This window comes from Ipomoea triloba, chromosome 12, assembly GCF_003576645.1.
Source record: "Ipomoea triloba cultivar NCNSP0323 chromosome 12, ASM357664v1".
NCBI classification, from domain to species: domain Eukaryota; kingdom Viridiplantae; phylum Streptophyta; class Magnoliopsida; order Solanales; family Convolvulaceae; genus Ipomoea; species Ipomoea triloba.
The window spans coordinates 4263944-4287698 of NC_044927.1; the positions used below are offsets into that span (position 1 = coordinate 4263944).

At 36.1% G+C, this 23755-nt stretch overlaps 5 protein-coding genes across 5 annotated transcripts; 2 read left to right on the forward strand and 3 right to left on the reverse strand.

Annotated features, from left to right (window-relative positions):
- Positions 1–83: 83 nt before the first annotated feature.
- Positions 84–2450, reverse strand: LOC115999891 (GDSL esterase/lipase At2g23540). The gene is made up of 5 exons (XM_031239835.1): positions 2142–2450; positions 1900–2030; positions 1007–1255; positions 653–908; positions 84–441 (listed from the first exon to the last, which is right to left on the reverse strand). The coding sequence occupies exons 1-5, from the start codon at positions 2416–2418 to the stop codon at positions 218–220; spliced, it is 1137 nt and encodes a 378-aa protein (XP_031095695.1). The 5' UTR covers positions 2419–2450; the 3' UTR covers positions 84–217.
- A 2406-nt stretch (positions 2451–4856) lies between these two features.
- On the reverse strand, positions 4857–8258 carry LOC115999845 (salicylic acid-binding protein 2-like). Its single transcript, XM_031239778.1, has 3 exons — positions 7813–8258; positions 5457–5594; positions 4857–5357 (listed from the first exon to the last, which is right to left on the reverse strand). Exons 1-3 carry the CDS (start codon positions 8170–8172, stop codon positions 5079–5081), a joined length of 777 nt encoding a protein of 258 aa, XP_031095638.1. The 5' UTR covers positions 8173–8258; the 3' UTR covers positions 4857–5078.
- Positions 8259–9218: 960 nt separating this feature from the next.
- On the reverse strand, positions 9219–9836 carry LOC115998848. Its single transcript, XM_031238509.1, has one exon. The coding sequence runs from the start codon at positions 9834–9836 to the stop codon at positions 9219–9221; it is 618 nt and encodes a 205-aa protein (XP_031094369.1).
- Positions 9837–14385: 4549 nt separating this feature from the next.
- On the forward strand, positions 14386–16035 carry LOC116000316 (cytochrome P450 94B3-like). The gene has a single exon (XM_031240387.1). It carries the CDS (start codon positions 14417–14419, stop codon positions 15926–15928), a length of 1512 nt encoding a protein of 503 aa, XP_031096247.1. The 5' UTR covers positions 14386–14416; the 3' UTR covers positions 15929–16035.
- A 4450-nt stretch (positions 16036–20485) lies between these two features.
- Positions 20486–23244, forward strand: LOC115999994. The gene is made up of 5 exons (XM_031239983.1): positions 20486–20744; positions 21186–21431; positions 21787–21870; positions 22085–22214; positions 22288–23244. Exons 1-5 carry the CDS (start codon positions 20509–20511, stop codon positions 22954–22956), a joined length of 1365 nt encoding a protein of 454 aa, XP_031095843.1. The 5' UTR covers positions 20486–20508; the 3' UTR covers positions 22957–23244.
- The last annotated feature ends 511 nt before the right edge of the window (positions 23245–23755 follow it).

Below are 23755 nucleotides of genomic sequence, written 5' to 3' on the forward strand. Positions count from 1 at the left end.
ACTGGTTGAAACTGGAAAAAAAAAATAACAAAAAAAATTTTGAATTAAAAATAACTTCATTTAAGTATGAAAAACACATAAAATGGAACGGATGAAATATTAATTTAGATATAGGCAAATATTCTTATCAACACAAGAATTTTTGACATACATCTTGAAATCAAATAACAACATATTAAAATAATACAAATTAAGGGGTTTGAAAACAAATTACAAATTACAAATCTCGAAGCTCAAGAAGAGTCATTGGAGACACATATTTAGGATCTCCTTTAAGCAGCTGTTTGGCAATGATAATATTAGCAGCCTCGCTGGGGTGGTATGGATCCCAAAACACATGTTTGTCGCGATCAGAACACATACTCGAGGTTGGTCCACACGGAACAATCCCTGCAAATTGCCCTCCATTTCCACAACATGCTTTGGTCGACGTTGTAAACCCTGCATTTCAGGCCGGTGAATAGTCAAATTCAGCCAATAATAAGTGATTAGACAATTATTCGATGAAGGTTAATAAAGGACCGAGTTTTCAAAAATATGACGGTATATAAAGAAATAAAGTTGCGTCTTTGCTGTGAACTATAGTTTTTTGTGTAGCAGTAATAAGTGTCTGATCTTAATAATACTCGTAAAAAAAAAAAAAAGAAGTTACCGTATTTAGCATAGTTTGTGATTAGTTCCAAGACAAGATCATAAACGTTCAAGTGCACAAACGTGGCGCCGGGGAGATTCTTGTTGAGGTCTCCCAACAACTCTTTCAACCGTGAATTGTATTGGGTAGCAAGCTGATTTGCTAGCTCTACACATTCATTTTCCTTCAACTGGTTAATTGTTTTTTGGTAAGGAATGCAACCGATTGGACCCACGTTTCCTATGATAAATTTTCTAGCATCCAATTGGTAAAGTCTCTGGATAGATGCAAGAAATGAAAACAGTACAATTTAGATTCAAAAATAATAATAATTTTACATTATTAGAACAAATGAATTAAGTAATATTATGTTACCGTAAGTTGTCCTCTGAGATGAGAGATAAGATCGTCAATGAAGGCATCGGGAGTTTCGCTGATTCTTGTGCCCATGGAGAGAACGGGAAGCAAGTAATTGTTGAGGAAATCATTGGAGCCTATTGTGATGGAGAAAATGGATTTCTTGGTGATAAATTCTTTTGCCTTTTCACCACCAAGCAATTTGTCGATTTCTTGCCTAGTTATGTTGAAGTAATCAACTTGGATATCCATTGAAAGCCTATTCACCTGCCAACATTATTATAATCAAGCTTTTTATCTTCATTTCCTTGGTCCATCACTAAAGTATTAAATTATATATGTGGTATATATAGAGTTTAATCTATGTAGCACATTGGAGATGACAAATGGATCGAGTCACCTATGACAGGTTGAGCCAGGTACAACCCGTGGCAAATTATTATATGGACCTAAGTCCACCTTTCAAGGTGAACCCTGATCTATGATATAACTATTGATAACTCGTTTATATTGATAATACAACTGTTAATACAGATGAATTTGATTGTTTAGCGTTATTTCTCATATGTATTAGCCCATGTAACCATGGGCCAACTAGGGTAGGCCAAGTAAGCCCAAGGTTTTATGGGCTAGAAAATCCTAGCCCAACACTCCTAAAAGGGTTATAGGCCCATGCCCAATCTTGTGGGTTGGGCTTGTTTATTACAGCTCTAATTGAGGGCTAAGCAGTCTCATTATCATAAACTAAAAACAAAATAATTCAACAAATTAAATATTCAATTCAATAAATTAATAAAAGAAATTATATATATTTATATATTTATTTATTTCTGGTTAACACTTATTGACTAATCTGATTTGTCCATCTAGGATGATTAATACTTAAAAAAAAAAATAGAGAGAGTGCTTACAAAAATTCTTCCAGTGCCGTTCATAATCCCACCACCTCCAGATGCATAATTCACACCGTATAATAGAGCTTGCCCGCTACAATTGGGAGCTAAAAACGGCGTTGAATAGTGAGATTGGCCCAGTCCCTCACCTATATATTGAAAGAGATCAGAAGCAATATAATATAATATAAAACCCAACAATACTACATAATAATCAAAGATGGAAGTTAAGGAGTCGAAAAGATTGATAATGTTTTTACCGATAATGTCACCGATGGTTCTCCCGTTGGTGTAGCGGCCAGTGGGGTTCCCGCCGGAGGGTTTGAAGTCGATCCCATTAGGCGGAATATTAGCCTTAGACAAAGTGGAAAGGTAATTATTATTGCCGGCGTCTACTAAAGAGTCTCCGAAGATAAACGAAGCTCCCATTCCCCAATCATCACCTTTCTTGTCCTCACAAGCCACCAAGCGCAGCGTTAACGCCATACCCAAAACCACCACGGCAGCAACAAACTCATCTCTCATCACTGCCGCCATGTATGTTAAGCTAGTGAAGGCCGGATTAATGGTGATGATGGCTCTATCTATAAGTGTACACGTACTTTTTATATATCCTGGTTTCTGAGGGAGAAGAGGAAGAAGAAAAGGATGGGTGTGGTTGAGAAATTGTGAGTTGAATTGGTAAGACTGGTTGGATGGGTTGTTTTATATGTGAGTGGGATTGGAGGATTTCAAGAGGTAGGTGGACTACATTTGTGAGCCGTCTCCAACGTGCATGGACCTCCTTATGTTACTTCTTCTCAAAGTCATTCCAGAGTTAGTTTAATTTGTACAAACTTGTCAGGGGATACAACTTATTAGGTGTGAGTTTGGTTTAACTTGTTTAGCCATTCACTCAAATCTTTAATTCTGGGCTAGCTGCAGCACACGATATGATATAATGATATATATATATATCCTCCCCCGGTTATAATTTCTTAGCTAGCCTCATATTCTCCATCTCATACACCTTTTTATAGATTAATATTATATTCTTCCAAGTATTTTTAAAATGCCATAACATAGCTATACCACATATTGCAGGTTATTTTAAGGTGTCAATTAGGGTTTATACATTTTTATTCGGACATAATCATGTATAATAATACTTTAAGTGATACTGAATTAAGCCGGCCAAGAGCCCATTTCGAAGCCCCAAAGCTGATCTCCGTAGCCGGCCTCGAGGCCACAAAGTTGACCTCTATGGTCAGCCTCGAGGTCACAAGGCCCTAAAGTCGACCTTCGTGGTTGGCCCCGAGGCCCCAAGGCTGCCCTCAGTAATCGGCCTCGGGTACCCAAGGCTGCCCTTGAGCCCCAAGGTTGTAGTGGTCGGCTTCGAGGCGGGAGACGAGCAAGCTAGCCAAGACTTGATAAAAGGAAACCATAATCGCCCACCCATTTCGTATAAATTGCGTCGCTGAGTTCTAGTGATGCTCATTTTAGCAATGGACGAAATCCGTCACAAAACAATTTAGCGACATATTTCACCTATTTAGCGACGGAAATCGTCCGTCGCTATTTTCATGTTTTTTCGTAGTGATAAATTTCATCAATAATTTTTTTTTTTTAAATTTTGTAAACTTTTTTCAATAATAATAAAACCATGAATGAAACAAACAAAATAAAAGGGAAAGAATATTGATCTGCTTGTTAACATCTACTGCCTCTCTTTGTGTAGTTGTCGTTCACTTACACCAAAGGAACAAAAAAACAAAAGTCGTTTGTTCACATCTACGGCTCACTGCCCTTGTATCCAACGAAGGTGTGGTTCTTGAGTGTTACGTGGACGAACCTCGACCGTCCCTTTTTGGGTACTAAATTTAGGTTATCCACCCCAACCCATAGGTAATGTCTCTGAGTCTCTGACCCAATTTTTTTTTTTTTTGAAAACCTCTGACCCAATTTAATAACACACATGTTGAATGTTTGACCATTACTAAAATATTTACTGCTAATGTACGAGCCTAGAATATTCTCAAAATATCGAGGGGTGTTTTGTTTAACAATAAAATTGGAATCGAAACTAAAATTAGAATTAAGGCAAAAACTTGTGTGAGACCGTCTCACCACGAGACGGGTTGGGTCAGGTCACGATACAAATGTAACACTTATATGCACAAATATCATACTTATATGTTCAAATGTAATACTAATCAGGAATAAAATTTTTGTTACTTATTAAGGTAAATGTAATACTTTTAAGAGAAAATACAATACTTTTACATTTCGGTTTAAAAGTATTACATTTTTTCTCAAAAGTATTATATTTGCCCTTATAAGTGAGAGGCACTTGTCAACATTACTTATTATGAAAAATGTATTACTTTTTCTCTTATAAGTAGCAAAAATTGTATTTTAGATTAGTGTTATATTTGAGCATATAAGTATGAGATTTGCACATATAAGTATGACATTTGCATGGTGCTTTGACCCGACCGGACCCGTCTATAAGTATGACATTTGTATCAAAATTCAATTTCATCACTTTCCCGTAAAAAAAAAATGTGAAGTAATTGTATTCGTCTATCTGAATTGATTTGAAAAAAAAAAAAAAAAAGAGTAAAATTTGTAGTGGTCATAATAAGAACAAGTTCAAATAAGTATCATGCTTTTTTGTATAAAATGTGAAATAATCACAATCATAATCGAGTTGAATTTTATTTTTTAATTTAGTATAAAACCACACAAAAGATCTTGAAAACTAGCAAATTACAGTAAAAATGTTATATGCGTGACCTGTCAAACAATAATTAATCCTCCATACAAAATATGATGGAACGTAACACATCCTTCAATAGGTAACTTATAATTTTCTTATTATTATACTTTTCATAACATGCTCTATCTTTTACACATTATGTAATGAATTGAACTTAAATTATTAAAGCAAATATAGATGTTAAATTATACAAACTTGAAAGCCTTAGACCGCACTCTTTTAACACTAGAATAATTTTATTAAGGCAAACATACAACTAGAACAATTTTACAATTAAGAATGTCAAAAAGATTACAAATTATCAAAAACAAGATCCAAACCAAAATGACATCATATCTTACAAAGCACAGGTAGACAAAAACATAGTTCGACGAAGAATATGAAGCATAACACATCCAATCAATTAAGAAACAATTGAACATTGTGAATTGAATGAATTCTATTCATCCCTAGCTATCTCTAAGAGATATTCGCAAAGTTGTTGGGGTTTTGAAAGCATTGCCATGTGGTCTGCATCTTTAATCTCCTTCGCTTGAACTACCCCAATGTTTTCGATAAGCCAACGTTGAAAATCTAATGTTATGGCTTGATCTTCGGAGCAAATAATGTAAACTCGCTTAACTGAGCCATAACCTTCATTGGTGAACTTTTTGACCTTTGGTAAATCCTCCGTAAAATAAGAACTTGGCCTAATCAACAAGCCCCCTAGTGCAATATCCTACCAAAAAAATAATTTATTAAACTAAATCCTATATTAGTGGTAAATTAGTTGTCAAAATAATTGATTAGAAAGGTTTGAGAAGGTAGCATGACTTACTTCTGGGGAGCACATTTGGTAGAGTTTCTTAGACATGAATTGGGGACCAAAAACTACTGATGTTAGAGGGTCTTCTGGTGTACCACAGGATAAAAACTGAGTATCCAACCAAGTTTCCGCAGGTGTGCACTTATTAAACTTTGTGAAAAAAAAGGTAAATAATTCAAATTAATTGAAAAATAATTCATAATATATTAAATTGAGAAATCTCTATACCAAAAAAGTGTAAGAAAACTTGACAACTTTTTTTTTTTTTGTTACTCTGTCCTATTCATACTAATTCACGTTCGCACCAGCTCAACCCTATTAAAAGACAAAGTGTTAGTCATATTATATATATATTGATTTTTCCAATTACAAGAGGAGATTTGAACTATGATCTTCACCTCTTGGTTGGTGTGGGTGGTCATGCACTCTCATCATTTAAGAGATGTGAGGAGTTTAAATCTCCACTCATAATTGAAAAAATCAAGTGCACGCAAACCAAGCAGATTAGAAAATTCCACAATTTAAAATGCAAAAAAATGGATAATATGGCTTTGTTATGTGTTGGTAAGTGCCAAAAATGTTATGTTTTGTGGGGTATTTGGAAGGCAATTTATGCTATGATTAGAGTCCTTTGAGCTTATTATATGCTTAGAATAGCTTCATTTGCATAAAGTTAGGAATAATGACTAATTGTGGTGGCATTTGTACACTATAAGAAAACAATGTCATTTCAAGAGCATTTTGGCGACCGTTTGATATTTTGATCATATCTTGGACTAGGGGTGTTCAAATGAGGTGATTCAAGTGATATTGGAACGGAAACTCAAAGTACTACGACTTTGGTAAAGACCATAAAGTCTTATTCTGACATCTTCAAGGTCAAAGTCACGCTACAAGTTACCACGTGGTCCCGAGCGTGACACAAACTTCTGCGCCTTGACGCTGCGCTGCTTGTCATGCCACTTGTCAAGAGGTAACTACCCTTATGACAAGAACTTTTGTACAGTAGGTCTGCATATCACGCCGTTTACCACGTGGTAACTCTCCTCGTGACGCAGAGTACAATCTCGACTATAAATAGATGTCTTGACCTCATTTGCGGGAGGAATCTAGATTTCCCATTTTGTTCATACTTGTACTTTAGATTTTGGAAAAAGGATCCCCCATAGGGTTCTTAGAACAACTTGACAACTCGATCTAAGGTTTAGGGGGATTCAAACTGCAATTAATTGGAGATTGAAGATTGTGATTGAAAGTTAACTGTTCATTTCAATTGCAATTTACTTTTATTCCAAATGCTTCCATTGATTCTTCATCTTAGCTATTCAATTGTGATAATGTCTAGCTAATTCTTAGGGAATTAGGATTAGGCTAGGTTTACTTGTTAGGATGCTAGAATGTTTTGATTGCAATTAGGAAGTGACTTGATTCATTGATTTGAATTCTTGTTAGAAGTGGTCTTTTTGTAGACTTTTGTATAAATATGACTGCATTACAAAAGATCAGAGTCTAGGAGGTCGAGGTGTGTAGCCACCAAGAGATTAGGACTACACTATAGCCTACTGCACTTACATTTCCTGCCTTGCACCGAGAGGTAGAGCTCGTAAGAAGATGTGTACTCTAAGTGTTCGATGAAATATCTCAAGTAGTAAGGTTGCTACGAGAGTAAAATTTTACTACTTGATAGGGCAAATAGACCACGGGGGTGGCTTTGGCAATGGAAACATCTTCCAAGAATCATGATCAATGCATTACACTACTTCCTATACCTAGGGTCATTTTATTGCATCCAATCAAGGAACACCTAATCCTAGTCCCCTCCATTCACTTGATAATGCTCTCTTTTAAAGTCTTGAGACCTAATTTTCTACGGCTCTTACGCACTTGTACTTAACTGCACATTGTTCAATCCTCATTCACCATCCTCAGAGAACAATATCCGGGGAAGCTTTACCTTTAATTTCCCAACCTTCTTTCCATCCCAAGCATACTCAGATTATCATGTGGTCATTTGGGCCACATATTTGTTTTCAATAGTTACGTTCCATATTTCCATTCTTCCAACTCTGATCTTGCTTTCATTTCACTTCAGTCCAAACTACGACAACAGATCTAATTTTAACTCCATCTATTTTTGTTTTATTATTCCAATAATTGTGGCATCAAATACTTTTGGCCTTATTTGATAATGGTAAAAGAAAGATACTATGTCAGCAATACAGACTATAATAAAACTCAAAATCAATGCCTGGCTGGGATAGCAGAAACTGAATAATTCTAATAAATAAAATATTTCAATTCATACTTTAATTTAATAATTGAGCTTACCAACATTAAAATTAGGAAAAAAATAAGTAAAGTTGATTACCTGATCCAAGATATAGGAGGGTGGATGAACGGAATCAGGCATGAACGCTGTCAAAAAAACAGCAACTGAAATCTTGTGGGGAAAATTTTCCATGGCGAGGGCTATGTTGATGCCACCGAAGCTGTGGCCCACCAGGATAACTTTCTCTCCGTTTGGAAGCGCCGCCATGAGCTCCATCAACGGCAACGTGTAGTCGTGGAGTGTGCGGAGGTCGCGGAGCTGTTTGGGGTTGACGCCGGAGGCGGAGAGGTCAAGCGCCGTCACTTTATGGCCGCCGGATTCCAGGAGGGGTTTGAGCTTGTACCAGCACCAAGCTCCGTGGCTTGATCCATGGACTAGAACAAAGTGTTTCTGTGTCATCGCCGTTTTATTTGGTTTATTTAGGTGCAAGCTAGCTAGGATTAATGTGAACCAAGGGAGAAAGGGAAGAGAGAGAGGGGTGACAGAATTTTCTGGTTCATTCTACTATTCTCCTTCTATATATATATATATATATAGCCAAGCTCTTTTTTTTTTTTTTTTTTTTTAAGAATAAAAGGTTAATTCATTACCTCAAAAGATGAAACGTGTGTGTATATACACACACAAGAGATCAGATGCAAAGAATGTCTTAGGTGAAAATGAGGTTAAATTCCAACCATTGATTTAGTCTGATCTAGCATCCTCTAGAATGAAGAATTCTTTTAAACAAAAAAAAAATACAGTGACGTTATAGTAATTTAGTGTAAGTTTAGTTTTTTTTTTCTTTGAGTGCATTATTTTCCTTCATTGGGTGGATATTGTTTTTTCTTTGGGTGTAAATTGTTCATTTTTCGAGTGCATGGTTTATCTTTTAGTGAATATATACTTTTTTCTTTGGGTTCATTATTTTCCTTCTTTAGGTGCATATTGTTCTTGATAGAGAATATTTCGCGGGTTTGACTTCTCTTTACGGTTCTTGCCCTCGCTTTGTAGTCAGGTCGGGGTCAAACGTTCTGGTCAAAGGTTTTGCTAGTGTTCTCTCTCTAAATTGGCTCAGGAATTAATAAGAAAGGCTCTCGAGCCAATTTACTGCTATCTTCCCTCTGTATCTTTTACAAGCAATTTCATACACTTTTCTTAGTTTTTGCTAGTGTTCTAAACGTACAAAGAAGATTGAAGAATTAATAACATCATCAGTTACTTTGTTGAGTGCATTATTTTTCTTCTTTGGATGCATATTGTTCCTTTGTATGTGCATATTATTCCTTCTTTGGGTGGATATTCTTCCTTCTTCATGGTCATGGTTTATCTTCTAGTGAATATTTACATTTTTTTTTTTGATGCATTATTTTTTTCGTTAGGTGCATTTTTTATTTTTTTTTGAAAAAACGTTAGGTGCATATTGCTCCTTTTTTTTTTTTGAAAACCAAACTCAACTTCATAAATCAAACTAGAACCAAATCAGAAATACAACTTGGCGGGATAGAATCCCACATGGTAAGGACAGGAAAAGAACTAGCTACCTGTGCAAGCACATGAGCCACATGATTCGCTGACCTCTTAACATGGCAGACAACAATGTCCCCAATGTCTCTAGCAATCGACCGACATTGCTTAACTATTAAACCAGCATACGAAAGATCCGGAGATAAAGAATTAAAAGTGGAACAAAAATTCAAACAATCAGACTCAACTACGACATGTGAAATATTACGACTCTTGAGCCAGGTAAGCGCTTCTTTCACTGCCATTGTCTCAGCTATGTACGGATCGCGACTACAACTCATGTACCGCCCAACACATGCGGTAATGAACTTCCCTTCGTGGTCCCCAAGTACCGCCCCAAACCCCATGCAATCCTCCAGTAAAGCTGCGTCAATATTGCATTTAAGATAGCCTGCTGAAGGAGGGAACCATTTAATTGGGGAATGAGAATTACCTTGTGGTGTTGTAGAATGGTAAGCCTGCTTCCAAGACAAAACCAAAGCTTCCACCTGGGCAACAATCATACTCAAAGTCCATTCCCTGTCGTTCCATACCTTATCGTTTCGAACCTTCCACATCGTCCAGAACCTTTCCAACATAATCATAGCACATTGTAAGGTGCATAGAGTTTAGCACAACGTGTAAAGTGATGCGTGACAAATTTGTAATTAAAAGGATCAACATCAAAAATTTGTTTTTAATTTTTTTCAAATTCGAAGACTATATGCGTTTGTTTTAAAAACACAACTGACGCATATAGTCATGCATATATGCGTCTCCTTCACATAGCATGTTGCTGGCTCTCCTTCGTACACCATCTCAAAGGTAGCCGGCGTAAAAAAAGGTAACTTTCAGCTTTGTACATGATTTTATCAATATTTAATAATTGCCGTTTAGAGAAGAAGATGAACACGCCTTTCGAGACACTATGAGGATTTGCTGCGACTAGGCACGTGAGAAGTGAGCAAGGATCCTACTAATGTCTTCTTCAATAGTTAAAATTTGGTGTAGTTTTTTTAAGAGTTTTTGTAAGTGTGTTTAGGAAAATGAAAATGAGGCGGAAAAAAATAAAAAGAAAAGGCAAAACAAAATAAAAAGCAAAAATTTTTTTTTTTAAATGTAATTACGCGCCCAGGCGGGCGCGTGCAGTGCCCGATGACTGCGCCTCAATTGCGTGACGCGCAGTCCTTTCTCACCTTGAGGGGCCCACCAAATCTGAAAAATCTCCTAATTTGCAGGGCATACACTTCTTCTCTCTCTCTACCCTCTCTCTTCTCCACCATGTCAAAAAGTTTTTTTAAAATTGTGTAAATGTAACTAATGGGAAGGGCCTAATAAACCCATGCCTTGCACAAATTTTTAGGAGAAAAAACTAACCCACTAAATTTTATATAAATGGGGGTGTTGTATTTTAGAGAAGTTTTTCTCCTGCAACACCCCTTTGCGGTCAGAATTTTGTTAGATTTTATAAATAAAAAAAAATGACGCACATCCGCTGGGCAATTGAGCTTTGTTTTAAATTAATTTCATTTAGTGTTGCAACGGCCAGCTTCTTCTTCCTTTTTTTTTCTTTTTTTTTTTTTACCATTTTTGGTCCTATTGTTATTGTGACATTGCCAATTTTAGTCCACTTCCTTAATTTTTGCCACATTTTAGTCAGTCTTTTTTGGGTATTGCCACTTTTGGTCCATGTTAGATTACCCCTCTATTTCACGGCATTTGGACGGATAATCTAACGATGGACCAAAAGTGACAATATCAAATAAAACTGGCTAAAATATGGCAAAAACTAAGGAAGTGGACTAAAATTGGCAATGTCACAATAACAATAGGACCAAAAATAGTAATGACTCTTTATTAAATTATCATTCTATTTTCCTGTATCCTATCTACCAAAAAATACTCCGTAACTTTTTAAGGCTACATTAGATATGAAAACCACAATGATGTCTCCCTTTTCTCTCTAAAACAAAAAGCTTTTCTCTGCTGCTCAACTTCGGCTTCCACCGCCGGCCTCCGGCCGGAGCTCTAATGGAGCTTTGAGCCGGCGGTTTTTGTCACCTTCTACGTTTACTCTCGCTCTTCTTCCGCTCCGACTACCGTCGCAGCTCCGTCCGCCTCCGACCACCGCCACAGATCTTCTTCTTCCGTTTTCTTTCCCTTTGAATAAAATAATAGTAGGTAGGTATTGGGGTTTGTGTTGGTAGTCTTGAACTCCCAACCCTACTTTGGCTTTACCACTTTTTATTTTCTCTATTATTGTGTTTTCCTCTCGTTACTTTCATGGGCTTTTTCCTCTCGTTACTTTCACGAGCTTTTCATTATCATTAGCATAAATCGTTTAGTTTGGTTTCGGCAAGTGTTGATCTTATCCTGGGCGAGCAAATAAGAATGATGATGAAGACCCAGATCTTTGATGAAGCTTTAAGCTCCTTGAAGGAACATAGCTTCCTAGTTACGAAACAGTCTGCGATTCAAGTTTTCTATAGTATAGTTAGAAAAGTTGTTTCTATGTCTGACCGTAAGGAATGATTTACTATTTCATTGATCGTTGATGTAAACGTTTTATGTTATGAATTAATGGAATAGCTACATTTACCTTTAAAAAAAAAATGAAAACCACAAAGCTACAAAGTTGGTTTTCTAGACCACTTTTTAAAGAAGCTCAAGCTTGGGCCAAATAATCACTATATCTTGATATAAGTATTGAGTTAGTGAGTGCATATGATGTTTCAAATTGGCAAATAAGTCAATGCCCTTGTGGTTTAGTGGCACCCGGTTGCATTTCAGTAGATTGAAAAAGTAGTTATGAATAGATACTACATTGTAACAGAATCAATAGTACTCAAAAAATCTAAAAAAATATAGAACCACTTCTCCTATCCTATTGAACTCGCTCATTTACCGAAATCAGTTTCCACTGAAAGTAAGGTGATGCTCTGTCGAGCCGGGGCGTGGGACTCTTAGGGTTGGGGATCCAACTTTTTATGAAGAAAGTAAGGTGCAATGGACTTTAAATTTGTGTGTTATTTCTCCATTTTTTTTCTAACTTATTATTTTCAGCACATTTTTGGTATCATTTTTTCACATATTTATAGTTGTATTTGATTTTTATTTTACTGAATTTATAGTTCTTTTTTTTTCTTATTAAGGATATATATAATGAGAGTCACAGCGAGATTTGTATAGAGAGTCACTAAAATTTATAAAGTCTTAATAACATTAATTGCTATAAAATGTGTAATGCCAACCTTTAAAAAAAAAAAAGAAAAAAAAGAAGGTATAATGTCAACTTAACATTAATTAATTTGTGTGGGTCTCCAAAAAAAAAATTAATTAATATGCGTGCTTTATTTTTATATTCAGTAAGAGGCATGTCGGAGAAATGCTGCGCCGACTATGGAGTTCAATTGATGCATGTGAAACTGACATTTGAATTGGGAGCAAATTTCCAAAAAGCTAAACCACCAATTATCCCAATTGAAACACAGCCAATGATAAGACTGTATGACATCATTTCTGACGCTTTTATTTAAAAAAAAGAAAATGTAATTCCATAGTACACTTCTTAAAAAATAAATCTTTAGCGTTGAATATATCAAATGTTAAAATAAAATTCTATTTGAATTGATAATAAAATAATGTATATTACACTCCACGCCATATACTCTGTTTGTTAAAATATTGAGAATTTAAAATAATATCTTATTTTGAAATTTTATATTATGTAGCGTTTCAAAATAAAGTTCTTGACTTTTTAATTGTTTATTTGTATTAATTTATAAAAATGATAATTTATTAATCAAAATTTTAATATCTTAGTTTATGCTTTTGTGTATTTTAACACTTATCAATTAATTCAATAATTAATTTCATCAAATATTTTAATTTCAATTAGTTAACTTATTAACTACTAATTTTTAAATTTTTAACTTTCAGCTAACTTTTTAGTTGTTAGGCGTGCCAAATAGAGCCATAAAATAAGATGGCAATCAAACAGACTATATAATTAATTGTTATGTTTATTAATTTAGTTTCTTTTTCTTTTTCATACTGTATGCATTATATTTTGCCGACAAAGAGATGTGTTCAGTATTCAGTATTTTTGACACTATGAGATGAGTTCAACTTCAATTGTGCCTTTGACTTTCTTATAAATCACTTATACTAGCTACGTGTACATTTGACTTTATAATTATATAACATATAAATAAATACCTTTTAGAAAAATACTATATTTACTCTATTTTTTATTCTCAACTTTTACTCCACACACAAAATATTGATGTAAATACTTATATTGAGAGTTGGGACCCACATAAAAAAAAAAAAAGTAATTTATCGGTGTTTGCCACGTCATGAATTAAATTTAAGGAGTAAGATTGAGAGTTTTTGTAGTAGAAATCTACTTGTTATCACTATTAGTCTATCCTTAATCTAATTCTAATGATGTTAAGTGGGATCACTTAGACCCCAAGGCCCACTCTGTCCTATAGGATAGTGGATGAGTAAATTATAGTGAATCAACTGCTCATTAGGTGGGAATATCAGTGTCCACAAGAAACTCATTTTATTTAGGTATAACTCTTACATTGCGGCTGTCAGGACTCGTTGTTGTGTCCTTAGCGATTCCAATTCAGAACTAGCATTTTATATCGTGGATCCTGATCTAATATACAGAATTTGACTTTATAAAATACAGAATCAATGTTCATAATGCACAAAATTCATGTTCATTATATTGTGTTTATGCGTGTGTATTATAAATATGATGTATATTAGATGATGTAGTATACGATTTTTGTAGTAGTGTGCGATGGTGTCAAGGCTCAATCTTAGTCAATACCTATGATCTACGGCCAAGAAATTGACATGGATATGACACTACTGATGGTTGCAACTAAAATCATAGGAATATGGGCCCTGCGCCGACCTCAGTGCACTCCCCAAGTTGGCGATCCGAATCAAATCCAATTTCAACACAAAAATCACGTGCATCATTATATTCATTATCTGCCTAATCCCTCTGCCACGTACCTATTCTCTCCCATCACTCATCACTCACTCGCACTCATAAATACTACACTTCTCTCCTCAGCTCATCCTCACCAACACTTCAAATTTCAAACTTCAAACCCTAAAACCAAACAGCACAATAATGTTTCTTTCTCTCAGTTTTCTCCTCATTTTTGGGCTTCTTTGTTTGTTCTTATGGATGTTCAGTGGTCTATTCCAGAATAATAAGAAGGTCATTGTTTACGCTCCTCCATCTTACCCAATTATTGGGTGTCTTTTATCGTTCTACAAGAACCGCCATTGCCTGCTGGATTGGTACACGCAGCTCTTGGCGTCCTCGCCCACCAAAACCATCGTGGTGGGCCGCCTCGGGGCGCCGCGCACGGTGGTAACTGCTAGTCCTGAGAACGTGGAGTACATGTTGAAGCACAACTTCCTTAATTTCCCCAAAGGGGAGCCCATGAACCAGATTCTCGGCGATTTTCTCGGCCGCGGGATATTCAATGTCGACGGGGATTTATGGAGCGCCCAGCGCAAGCTCGCCAGCCATGAATTCACCGCCAGGTCGTTGAGGGAGCTGGTGATGAAGACGCTAGAGGAGGAGGTCGACGGCCGCCTTTCCCCGTTGCTGGAATCGGCGGCCGCAAATTCCTCGGTTTTGGACTTACAGGATGTTCTGAGACGGTTTGCGTTTGACACTATATGTAAAATCTCCCTGGGGTCCGATCCCGGGTGTTTGTGTTCCGATTCAAAGTCGCCGGCGGAGTCTCTGGTGGATGCGTTCGATAAGGCGTCGGAGATTTCGGCGAGACGCGGCATGGCGCCGGTGTTCGCGGTGTGGAAATGCAAGCGGGCGCTCAACGTGGGGTCCGAGAGAAAGCTGAGGGAACATATCAAGGTCGTACATGATCACGTGGAGGAGATCATCCGTGTCAGAAAACAACAAAAAGCGAAAAATCCCGAAGTTTTCGCCGGGAATAGTGATTTCCTGTCGAGATTATTGGATGCCGGGCACGAGTACGAGGTTGTCAGGGACATGGTCATAAGTTTCCTAGTTGCCGGGCGGGACACTACTTCCTCCGCCCTCACGTGGTTCTTCTGGCTCTTATCCAAACACCCAAACATCGAAAACACTCTCCTCAAACAACTTTTCTCTTCGGAAGGAATGAATTTTTGTCATTTGAGGGAAATGAATTACATCAAAGCATGCTTATGTGAGTCCATGAGATTATACCCTCCGGTGGCATGGGACTCCAAGCACGCAGCAAACGACGACGTTTTGCCCGACGGAACCCCCATTTATAGAGGCGATAGGGTCACCTTTTTCCCATACGCAATGGGGAGAATGGAGGATCTATGGGGAAACGACTGGGCCGAGTTTAAACCGGACCGCTGGTTCGACCAAGAAGGGAAGCTGAAGATGATTAGCCCGTTTAAGTTCCCGGTTTTCCAAGCCGGTCCACGGGTGTGTTTGGGCAAAGAGATGGCTTTCATTCAGATGAAATTCGTAGTGGCCTCAATTCTGCGCCGGTTTGAGATCCGACCGGTGTGCACCGAGCAACCGGTTTTTGTCCCCCTCTTGACCGGATACATGGCTAAAGGACTCTACGTTAGGGTTCAGATGAGGGAAGGTTACAATAATAATAATAACTAAATATAGCATAGTATTGCTGATAGTATTTTTAAAGTCTTGCTAAGGCTTGACGTTTACATGTTCAACCATATGAGTTGACCACCGACTATCATTTCTTTTATAGTAAGTTTTTGAGCAAGGATAACATAAGAACGGCTCGGTTAAGGGATGCATATTGAATGTGTTTTTACCCTTAGCTTAGAGCTAAAATGTGTAATTTTTCTTGCTTATAATATTATTAAAATTTCCTTAGTATTATATGTTTTATTGTTATTGATGTGTTTTTTTTGAAGTGGTTCCAATGCTTTTAAGCGAATGTATTATGTGCTAGTTATAAATATGCACATCGCACAATTATAAAGTGTCCGATGAATAAAAATGAAGGTTAAAATTATTTGATCAATAATTCAATATAAAGGTAAAACTACATAGATGATGTAACTCGACATGTAAAACTAATAAGTATATAAACTAATTATTATATGATGTAATAACTTGACATTATATTTACATGTAAATCTTCAAAACGAATCAAACACTTTATTGACCAATTACAAGATTGTTTATATATATTAATTATAATTGTTCAGTCAGCACATAAAATTTTCTTTGATATACTGACAATTTTAATTAGTTTTACAACAATAATGCATAAGAGCAACCTTGTTTGTTGAGGTTTTTTGTTGGTTTTTGCAAGCCAAGTACGAGAGAGGAGAAGGTGAGCAAAAGAAAAGGAAAAAAAAAAAAAAGGTAAAACAAGTGTGACAAAGAAATTTTTAAAAATAATAATAATAAAGGGCATTAATTTTACACGCCAGCCTGGCACGTGCACGCAACGGGAGTAAAAAAAAATTCTGAGCCCCACAAAAAACTTTGATTTGCAGAGATAAAAATCAAGAAAAAAAGCATGCTTCACATTAGTCCAAAAACCATGTTATAGTTTTTTCTCTGAAAAAATCAAGAAAAAACCACTATTATGGTTGCTCTAATAAATCAATTAAATAATATAAATCTATGTTATGATAATTAAATTTAACAATAAATTTAATTTAATTTTTTTAACTATAATATAACCCCATATAATTATCAGAATTTTAGAGAATATAGGTAATAATTACATTATTCATTAAAAAAAAAAAAAAGAGTAATGGACATGCATCTATATCAAGAGTTGAAAGACAAACAATAAATTCAGAATTAATTGTCTTAAACCTCCAAATAAATTTGCCCTTATGCTTGTAAAAGAAATTTGTTATGATATATTGATTTCATGTTCTCCAAATAAATTTGCCCTTACCTTGTACTTAGTTCTTAGTTGACACATATCTGGTTCTCTGGCTCTTTAGACTACAATAATCAGAGAAAGTATATTGAACACATATTACTTTATAATAAATTTGATAGTGATAAACCAAAATATGCAGTTTAAGTGTCTGATGTAAGCATTTAACTAGTTACTAGTCATCATGATATAATCCATCTTTAATTGGTGGTTTGGTTATTTCAAAGGCGTATGTTTGTAGATCAATCATTACACGGTTTACACCATGGACCGTGTTTAACTAGTCATCATATCATGATATAATCCATCTTTAATTGGTGGTTTGGTTATTTTAAAGGGGTATGTTTGTAGATCAATGGGTAACCTCCACTACTGACATAATGTTGATTATATTTTTAGTATACGGAATATTTAATTTTTAGAGTTAATGTCATATGAGGTCGTCCGAGTATAGTGATTTTGTCACATTTAGTCCTAAACTTTTAAATATTTGCTCGTGCCTTCGACTTTTAAATTGTTATCATCTGTGGTCCAAGTTAACCACTCATGGTCCCTCAACTTTCAAAATGGGACCAGCTGTGGTCCTCCTAGAAGGACCATGATTGGTTAAAATTTGATAGTTGAAGGACCATTTATGATTGGTTAACATGCTCAGTTATGTTATTCACTAAGGTAATCTAACATTCCGTGAACCAAACCTTTAATATACTAAAGATGAAAATTTATTTATGATCCACATTGCAATGTAGACCATATCCAAAGTATAATTTGCCTCCATTGTATTTAACTTTTTGCCATTTATTGTAATGAGGCTTAGAGCAATTGTTATATAGTGGACCATGATTATTGTCAAATGACAGTGTAGTAGAATTAAAATGATATTTTTGTATTACTATAATGAAACTAGTGTGTGTAGAAAAATGAAAATAAAAATAGAGTTCATTGATCGTAGTGCAATATATAGTGAATTGCAGAACAAACAAAAATAAATTTGTTTAAAATCGTACTCATGGATTGGATTCAGGCATAACCGATGAAATGATTAGACAAAAAGGTGAAGCATTCATTGGAAGCTATGCATACAGGTAGATAATGGTAGGATAATGAAAACAATGAAATAATAAAGTAGGGATTAGAATGAGCATATATTGATCTTATGCCAATACAAAAGATTAAGGGATATGAAACTCAATTTCAGGTTCAAAGATTACCAATACCAACTCAATGTACTAACACGTCACTCTCGTGGTTCGATGTTAGGCAAAATCGAAATGTGGGGATTGTCCTACTTTTGTGAAGCTACCAATCCTCCTCATTAGGCTGAAGCAATCTTGACATTTAATATTCCTTACTCTCATATGTGAACTTTAAAGGTTGATATAATACGAATGCTACAATGAGTTTAAAGTATAAATGATTAAAAGACAGATTCTAGAATTTGTGATCATGATGCAATCGGTGCTACTCGAAGCAGCACAAGTTGCGCAAAATCTATGTTGCATGTGCTAGTAAAGGTTTTCACTCCTTAGGAAAGCATTTTACAAACCTCTACTTTTTTTTTTTTTTTTTTTTGAAAACTTTACAAACCTCTACTTAGATATGCGAAATTGAGCTAGCTTTGCTCATGGGGCTCGCTTGTCCCACCCTTCACAGATATTGGTAGGGGTGGATTTCAAATTTAGTGCTAGCCCTGCTTAACCTTCGGACCTAGGCAGGCCGAGTTTGGCGGTTGAATACTGGCCTGCCCATATTCAAAAAAAAAAATCTCTAATTATATTCCTAAAATCCTAAATCTAATTTCAATAGAGTATCAACGTACACCATCGACTTTAGTACACAATCAACTGTACACATAGCACAACCAACTTAAGTACTTCACAAACCAATGTCACGATGCCACCACCCTCTTTCACGTCATCGCCTCACTGAGTCACCGTAAACCTATCAGAGACATGACTCTTCTCTATTTCTCTAGCAATAGTCGTAATCATTTATCACAGTCATCGACTCGTTTTCTCATACAATCATCCAATAGTCACTGCCCCTCTAGTCAACCCATATTTTAAAAAAAAAAAAAAAGATGGTTAGCCTACCTAGCTTGTGGACTTCAAAGGCGGTGGGGTAGGTCAGCTGGCTCCATGCTCGCTCAGTAGCGTGCCACAACTCTACTTATACTATTCGTAGTAAGTCGTATTATTATCTAACTTGTGGTGTTGGCTGACCTCATCATTGGTAGCTCAATAACACCTTAGTAGACCAAGTCTCACTAGATTGGTTAGAGGTCCTCACTAGGGTTCGAACCTACGACCTCCCATTTGAGAAACGCACAATAATGTCGTTGACCACAACGTCTTTGACTTATACTGTTATATATAATAATTTATTAAATTACCAAATTTAAATTAATTTCAAATTTATTGTTTCAATTATGATCTATTTTTAATAAGTTTTTACTTTTATTATCGATTTTAAAATCAATCAAATTTAATACTTCAATTTTTAAGAACTTGTTACCTTTACTCATACACTCATACCCAAGTAACCTAATGGGGTAGCTCAAATGACAAGTGAGTTCTCTTTGTGGGGGAAAATTCCGGAAGAACCCGGGTTTGATTCTCAGAAGTGACGATTCTCCCGGGACTAGCTCCCGTGCCTCCCGGAGCGAACGCGGGTGGACCCGAACGAAGAAACGGTGGAAATACACTCATACCCAGGTATCAAATATGGAAATAAATCTGATTTTCAAAAGATTGAAAATCACAATTTAAAAAAGATAATTATCAATTTTGATCAATTTTAAATTCAATAACTAAAAATAAAAAAGAAAATCAATAATTAAAGAACTAAAATTAAAATTAATCCAATTTAATATGTCCATATAACTAGACCTAATTAAATTAATATAACTTTTTGAGACATTTATAATTCTTTACAAAGTAATATCTGTTCTATACTTTCTCAATCTTTTTTTTTTCGTCCAAATTAATATTGTTATTCACTTACATGTTGTATAATTTTTATATATTAAAAAAATCAATTTTATATTCTCAAAAAAAAAATCAATTTTATCGGCTATACATATACACACACACACACAAAGATTTTATTGATTTAAAAAATTATTATGAAAAGAAAAACATTAAATAGTATAACAATTAATTTAGAAAATAATTTACTAACTTTAAAAGATTAATTGGAGACAAGAAGGCACGAAGTCCCAGGGCACCCTCCACTGACCACTACTACATATTCGACCGTTGGACTTATAGACTCCTCCACTTTCAGTTTACCGGAGGGAAAGAGGCTGAGTGAAGAAGAAATGGTGGGTGAAGGAGATAATGGCAAGATCCATACCCAGAAGCAGAAGAAGGCTTCTGAGTACGAACAATCCAGGGAAGAAAGAATAAAGGAAAATCTCGAAAGAATGAGAAAGCTGGGCATATTTGATCTCTCTCTCAAGTTTAAGTCTATCAAGCCCATCAAGACTTGCAAACCCTCTCAGCGACTCTCTGTGTCTCCTTTGCCTCCTTCTCAGCCCACTCGCCGCTCCTCCAGGCACACACACGCTCCCTCCCTCTCTCTCTCTCTCTCTCTCTCTCTCTTTCCCCTTTTATTTTTTTACTTTCCTGTTTTTCTTTTCTGTTGATTGCACTATTTACCTTGAAATCTTCTGAAAATTTTCTGTGTTATCAGTTGATTATAGTTTAGGTGTTTGTTTGGCTGATGTTTGTGGGTTCTTTCTGTGTGTATAAACAGAGGTTGCATCTGATTAGTGATTGCTAGGCTTGATTTTTAGGTTGTATTTACCTTGTAAAGGTTTGATTTTTAGGCTAAAGGCTAGTGGTTGATTCATATGTAGTATTCTTGATCGCTTGTTTCAACAAGGTAAAAAGATGACATCTTTGAGCTTATTACACAATGTTCAAGATGGATGTGATTAGAAGTTTAGATTCTTGTAATTATTTATGACATTTTCTGTTTTGGTGGTAATTTTAGGCTGCAAAATGCTTCACCTGTTAGCTACTCTGAAATGCCATTGGGAAAGAGTGCCAAGTCTTTGTGTGTTGAGGATGAGGATTTGCTGAAGGGGGCTGGTGGTTCAAGGCCTGAGATATATACAGAAGAGCATGAGAAGCTGTTGGGTAGCACTGATATGAGTTGGGATCTATTTGTGGATGGATATGGAATGGATGGGAAGCGAATTTATGATCCTTTCAGGGGGAAGACTTGTCATCAATGTCGGTAAGAACTAAGAAATGCCTTTCTAAACTATGGATTTGTGTTTAGTGGTCTGAAGTGTGTACATAGTCATCTTGAATGCCTATATCCATAATAGAACTTCAACATAACTTATACTTTTACTAATCTGTGTATTAGCAAGAAGCTTTAGCAAACCATCAGTGCATCAAAATTCAGAAAGTTGTGTGAATAGGCAAAAGCAGATGTGTTGTAGGGATGGTTTTGCCATTTTCAGTTTTTGTCAACATCTAAATTGTAACGCTATTGACTTGCGAATATCTACAGATCAGTATTCAGTTTCTATTCTAGTAAAACTTGATGGATTTGTCTGCCTCAATTTATCTATGCTGTTTTACAGGCAGAAAACTATGGGCCTTCGTACTCATTGCTGGAAATGCAACAAGGTCCAGGGACAGTTTTGCGGAGATTGTTTATTTATGAGGTAATGCAATTATTAGCAATTGTTCCATTCAACTTCGTGGCATCGACTTGTTCCAACCATTCTTACCGTTTATTTGTGAGAAAACAAGAAATCTTCCCTCACCGTCTGAAAAATTGGCCCGTGTCAACAGCCTAGTTTAGACATAACACTTGTGCTTATGTATAGTATCTATGTGTACTTGTGTAGTATAATACAAATACATCATTCCACACAGGTATGGAGAACATGTGGTTGAAGCCAACCAGAACCCAGACTGGATTTGCCCTGTTTGTCGGGGAATTTGCAACTGCAGCTTGTGTAGACAAGCAAAGGGCTGGGCTCCTACTGGTGCTCTCTACAAGAAGGTAATGCAAAGGTAATTTATCATGATTCATATACTTTAGGAGAGTAGCCTCACTTTGTTTGTCCCAAATACAGGTTACCGGATTGGGTTACAAGTCAGTTGCACATTATCTCATTCAAACCCGACAAGCAAAGACTGATCATCCTGAGAATAATTCACCTAATGACGGGGTTCCTGAGAAGAGATCCTTGCCTGTTTCTGATGTGAAAACAGAATCTGTTGTAACCGATAAAGAACCTTCTGAGGCACGCAATGAAACTCAAGCTGAAGAGAAAAGAATGGATTATGAATCCACTGATGGGGCTTGCTCTGAAAATGATGAAACAAATCCTAAGGTGGTGGATAAAGGATCTCATATTGTAGTAAAAGTTGAACATGATTGTGAAAATGCAGTTTTGGGAGTTGAAATTACTCCAAAACCGCCTGCTACTTATGACAATGAGGTAGTAATAGAAGGTAGCAAATTTAGCGATGGTTCTGATGGGATTCTTAGACCAGAAATAAGTCCCGAGTCCAAGAAGACACATATTTGTTCTGCTGAACCAATCCTAGACAGCATTGCTGGAAGACTAAGGGGGAGGCGGCCTGGCAGAAGCAATAAAAATGATTCTGATGACAAACCCTTCGATAGTATTATCACACCAGAAACAAGTCTAAAGTCCAAAAGGAAGCGACAAGAAGTCGAGCCAATCCCCGATAGCATTGCTGGAAGGCTAAGAGAGAGGCGTGCTAGAAACAATTGATATCAGTAGTCTCAGCATTAGTTGCCCCCGACTGGCTTCGAAATTTTTGACAGGTGTTCAAACCTATATTGCATCTCCAGATGTGTGTGCATTGTGATTCTAGGAAGCTGAAAGACATGAACCTCTGCAAATTGGAACTTGTTTGACATTGTAAGAAATATTTTTGTTTGCAACACAAAACTAGCAAATGAGATTGTTGCAGCTTTAAGATTGATATCCATTCCTGGTTTGTCATTTGAAAACCACACAAGACTTTAATTTAATAGATAATCTCCTTCAATTTGGGCATTTAACATATTTTAGTATTTCCTCTCAAATAGTGCATGCTCTGTGTGTTACCCATATATCCACTATAAAATGGAGATGACAATGTAATGATCCAACCGTCATAGTCGGAACCGAAGACAGAACATGTTATGATATGATGTAAAACCTAGAATATGACAAGGAATATGGATAAATTATGCTTCATATGTAAAGTCATCATCTAGATTATTGCTCTTTCACTGGTTCAACCCCACAGGCCATATGTTTGTTCCCCTGATTTTGTAGTGTTTTTTATGTACTCATTTGGACTGGCCTTATTCGTTGTGTGGCCATCTATATAGGTAGGCCCTGTTTGGTAAATGGCTGTTGGCTGATTGAGTTGGTTGTTTGGGTTAGAAGGTATGATTTGTTGATAATATTAGCTGATTGGACAATATTGTTTGATAAATTGGCTGTTAGCTGATAGCTATTTGGTATAATTTCTTTTCTCAAAAAGTTAATTGAAAAGGCTGCTTTGAGTAGCTTTTTGAAT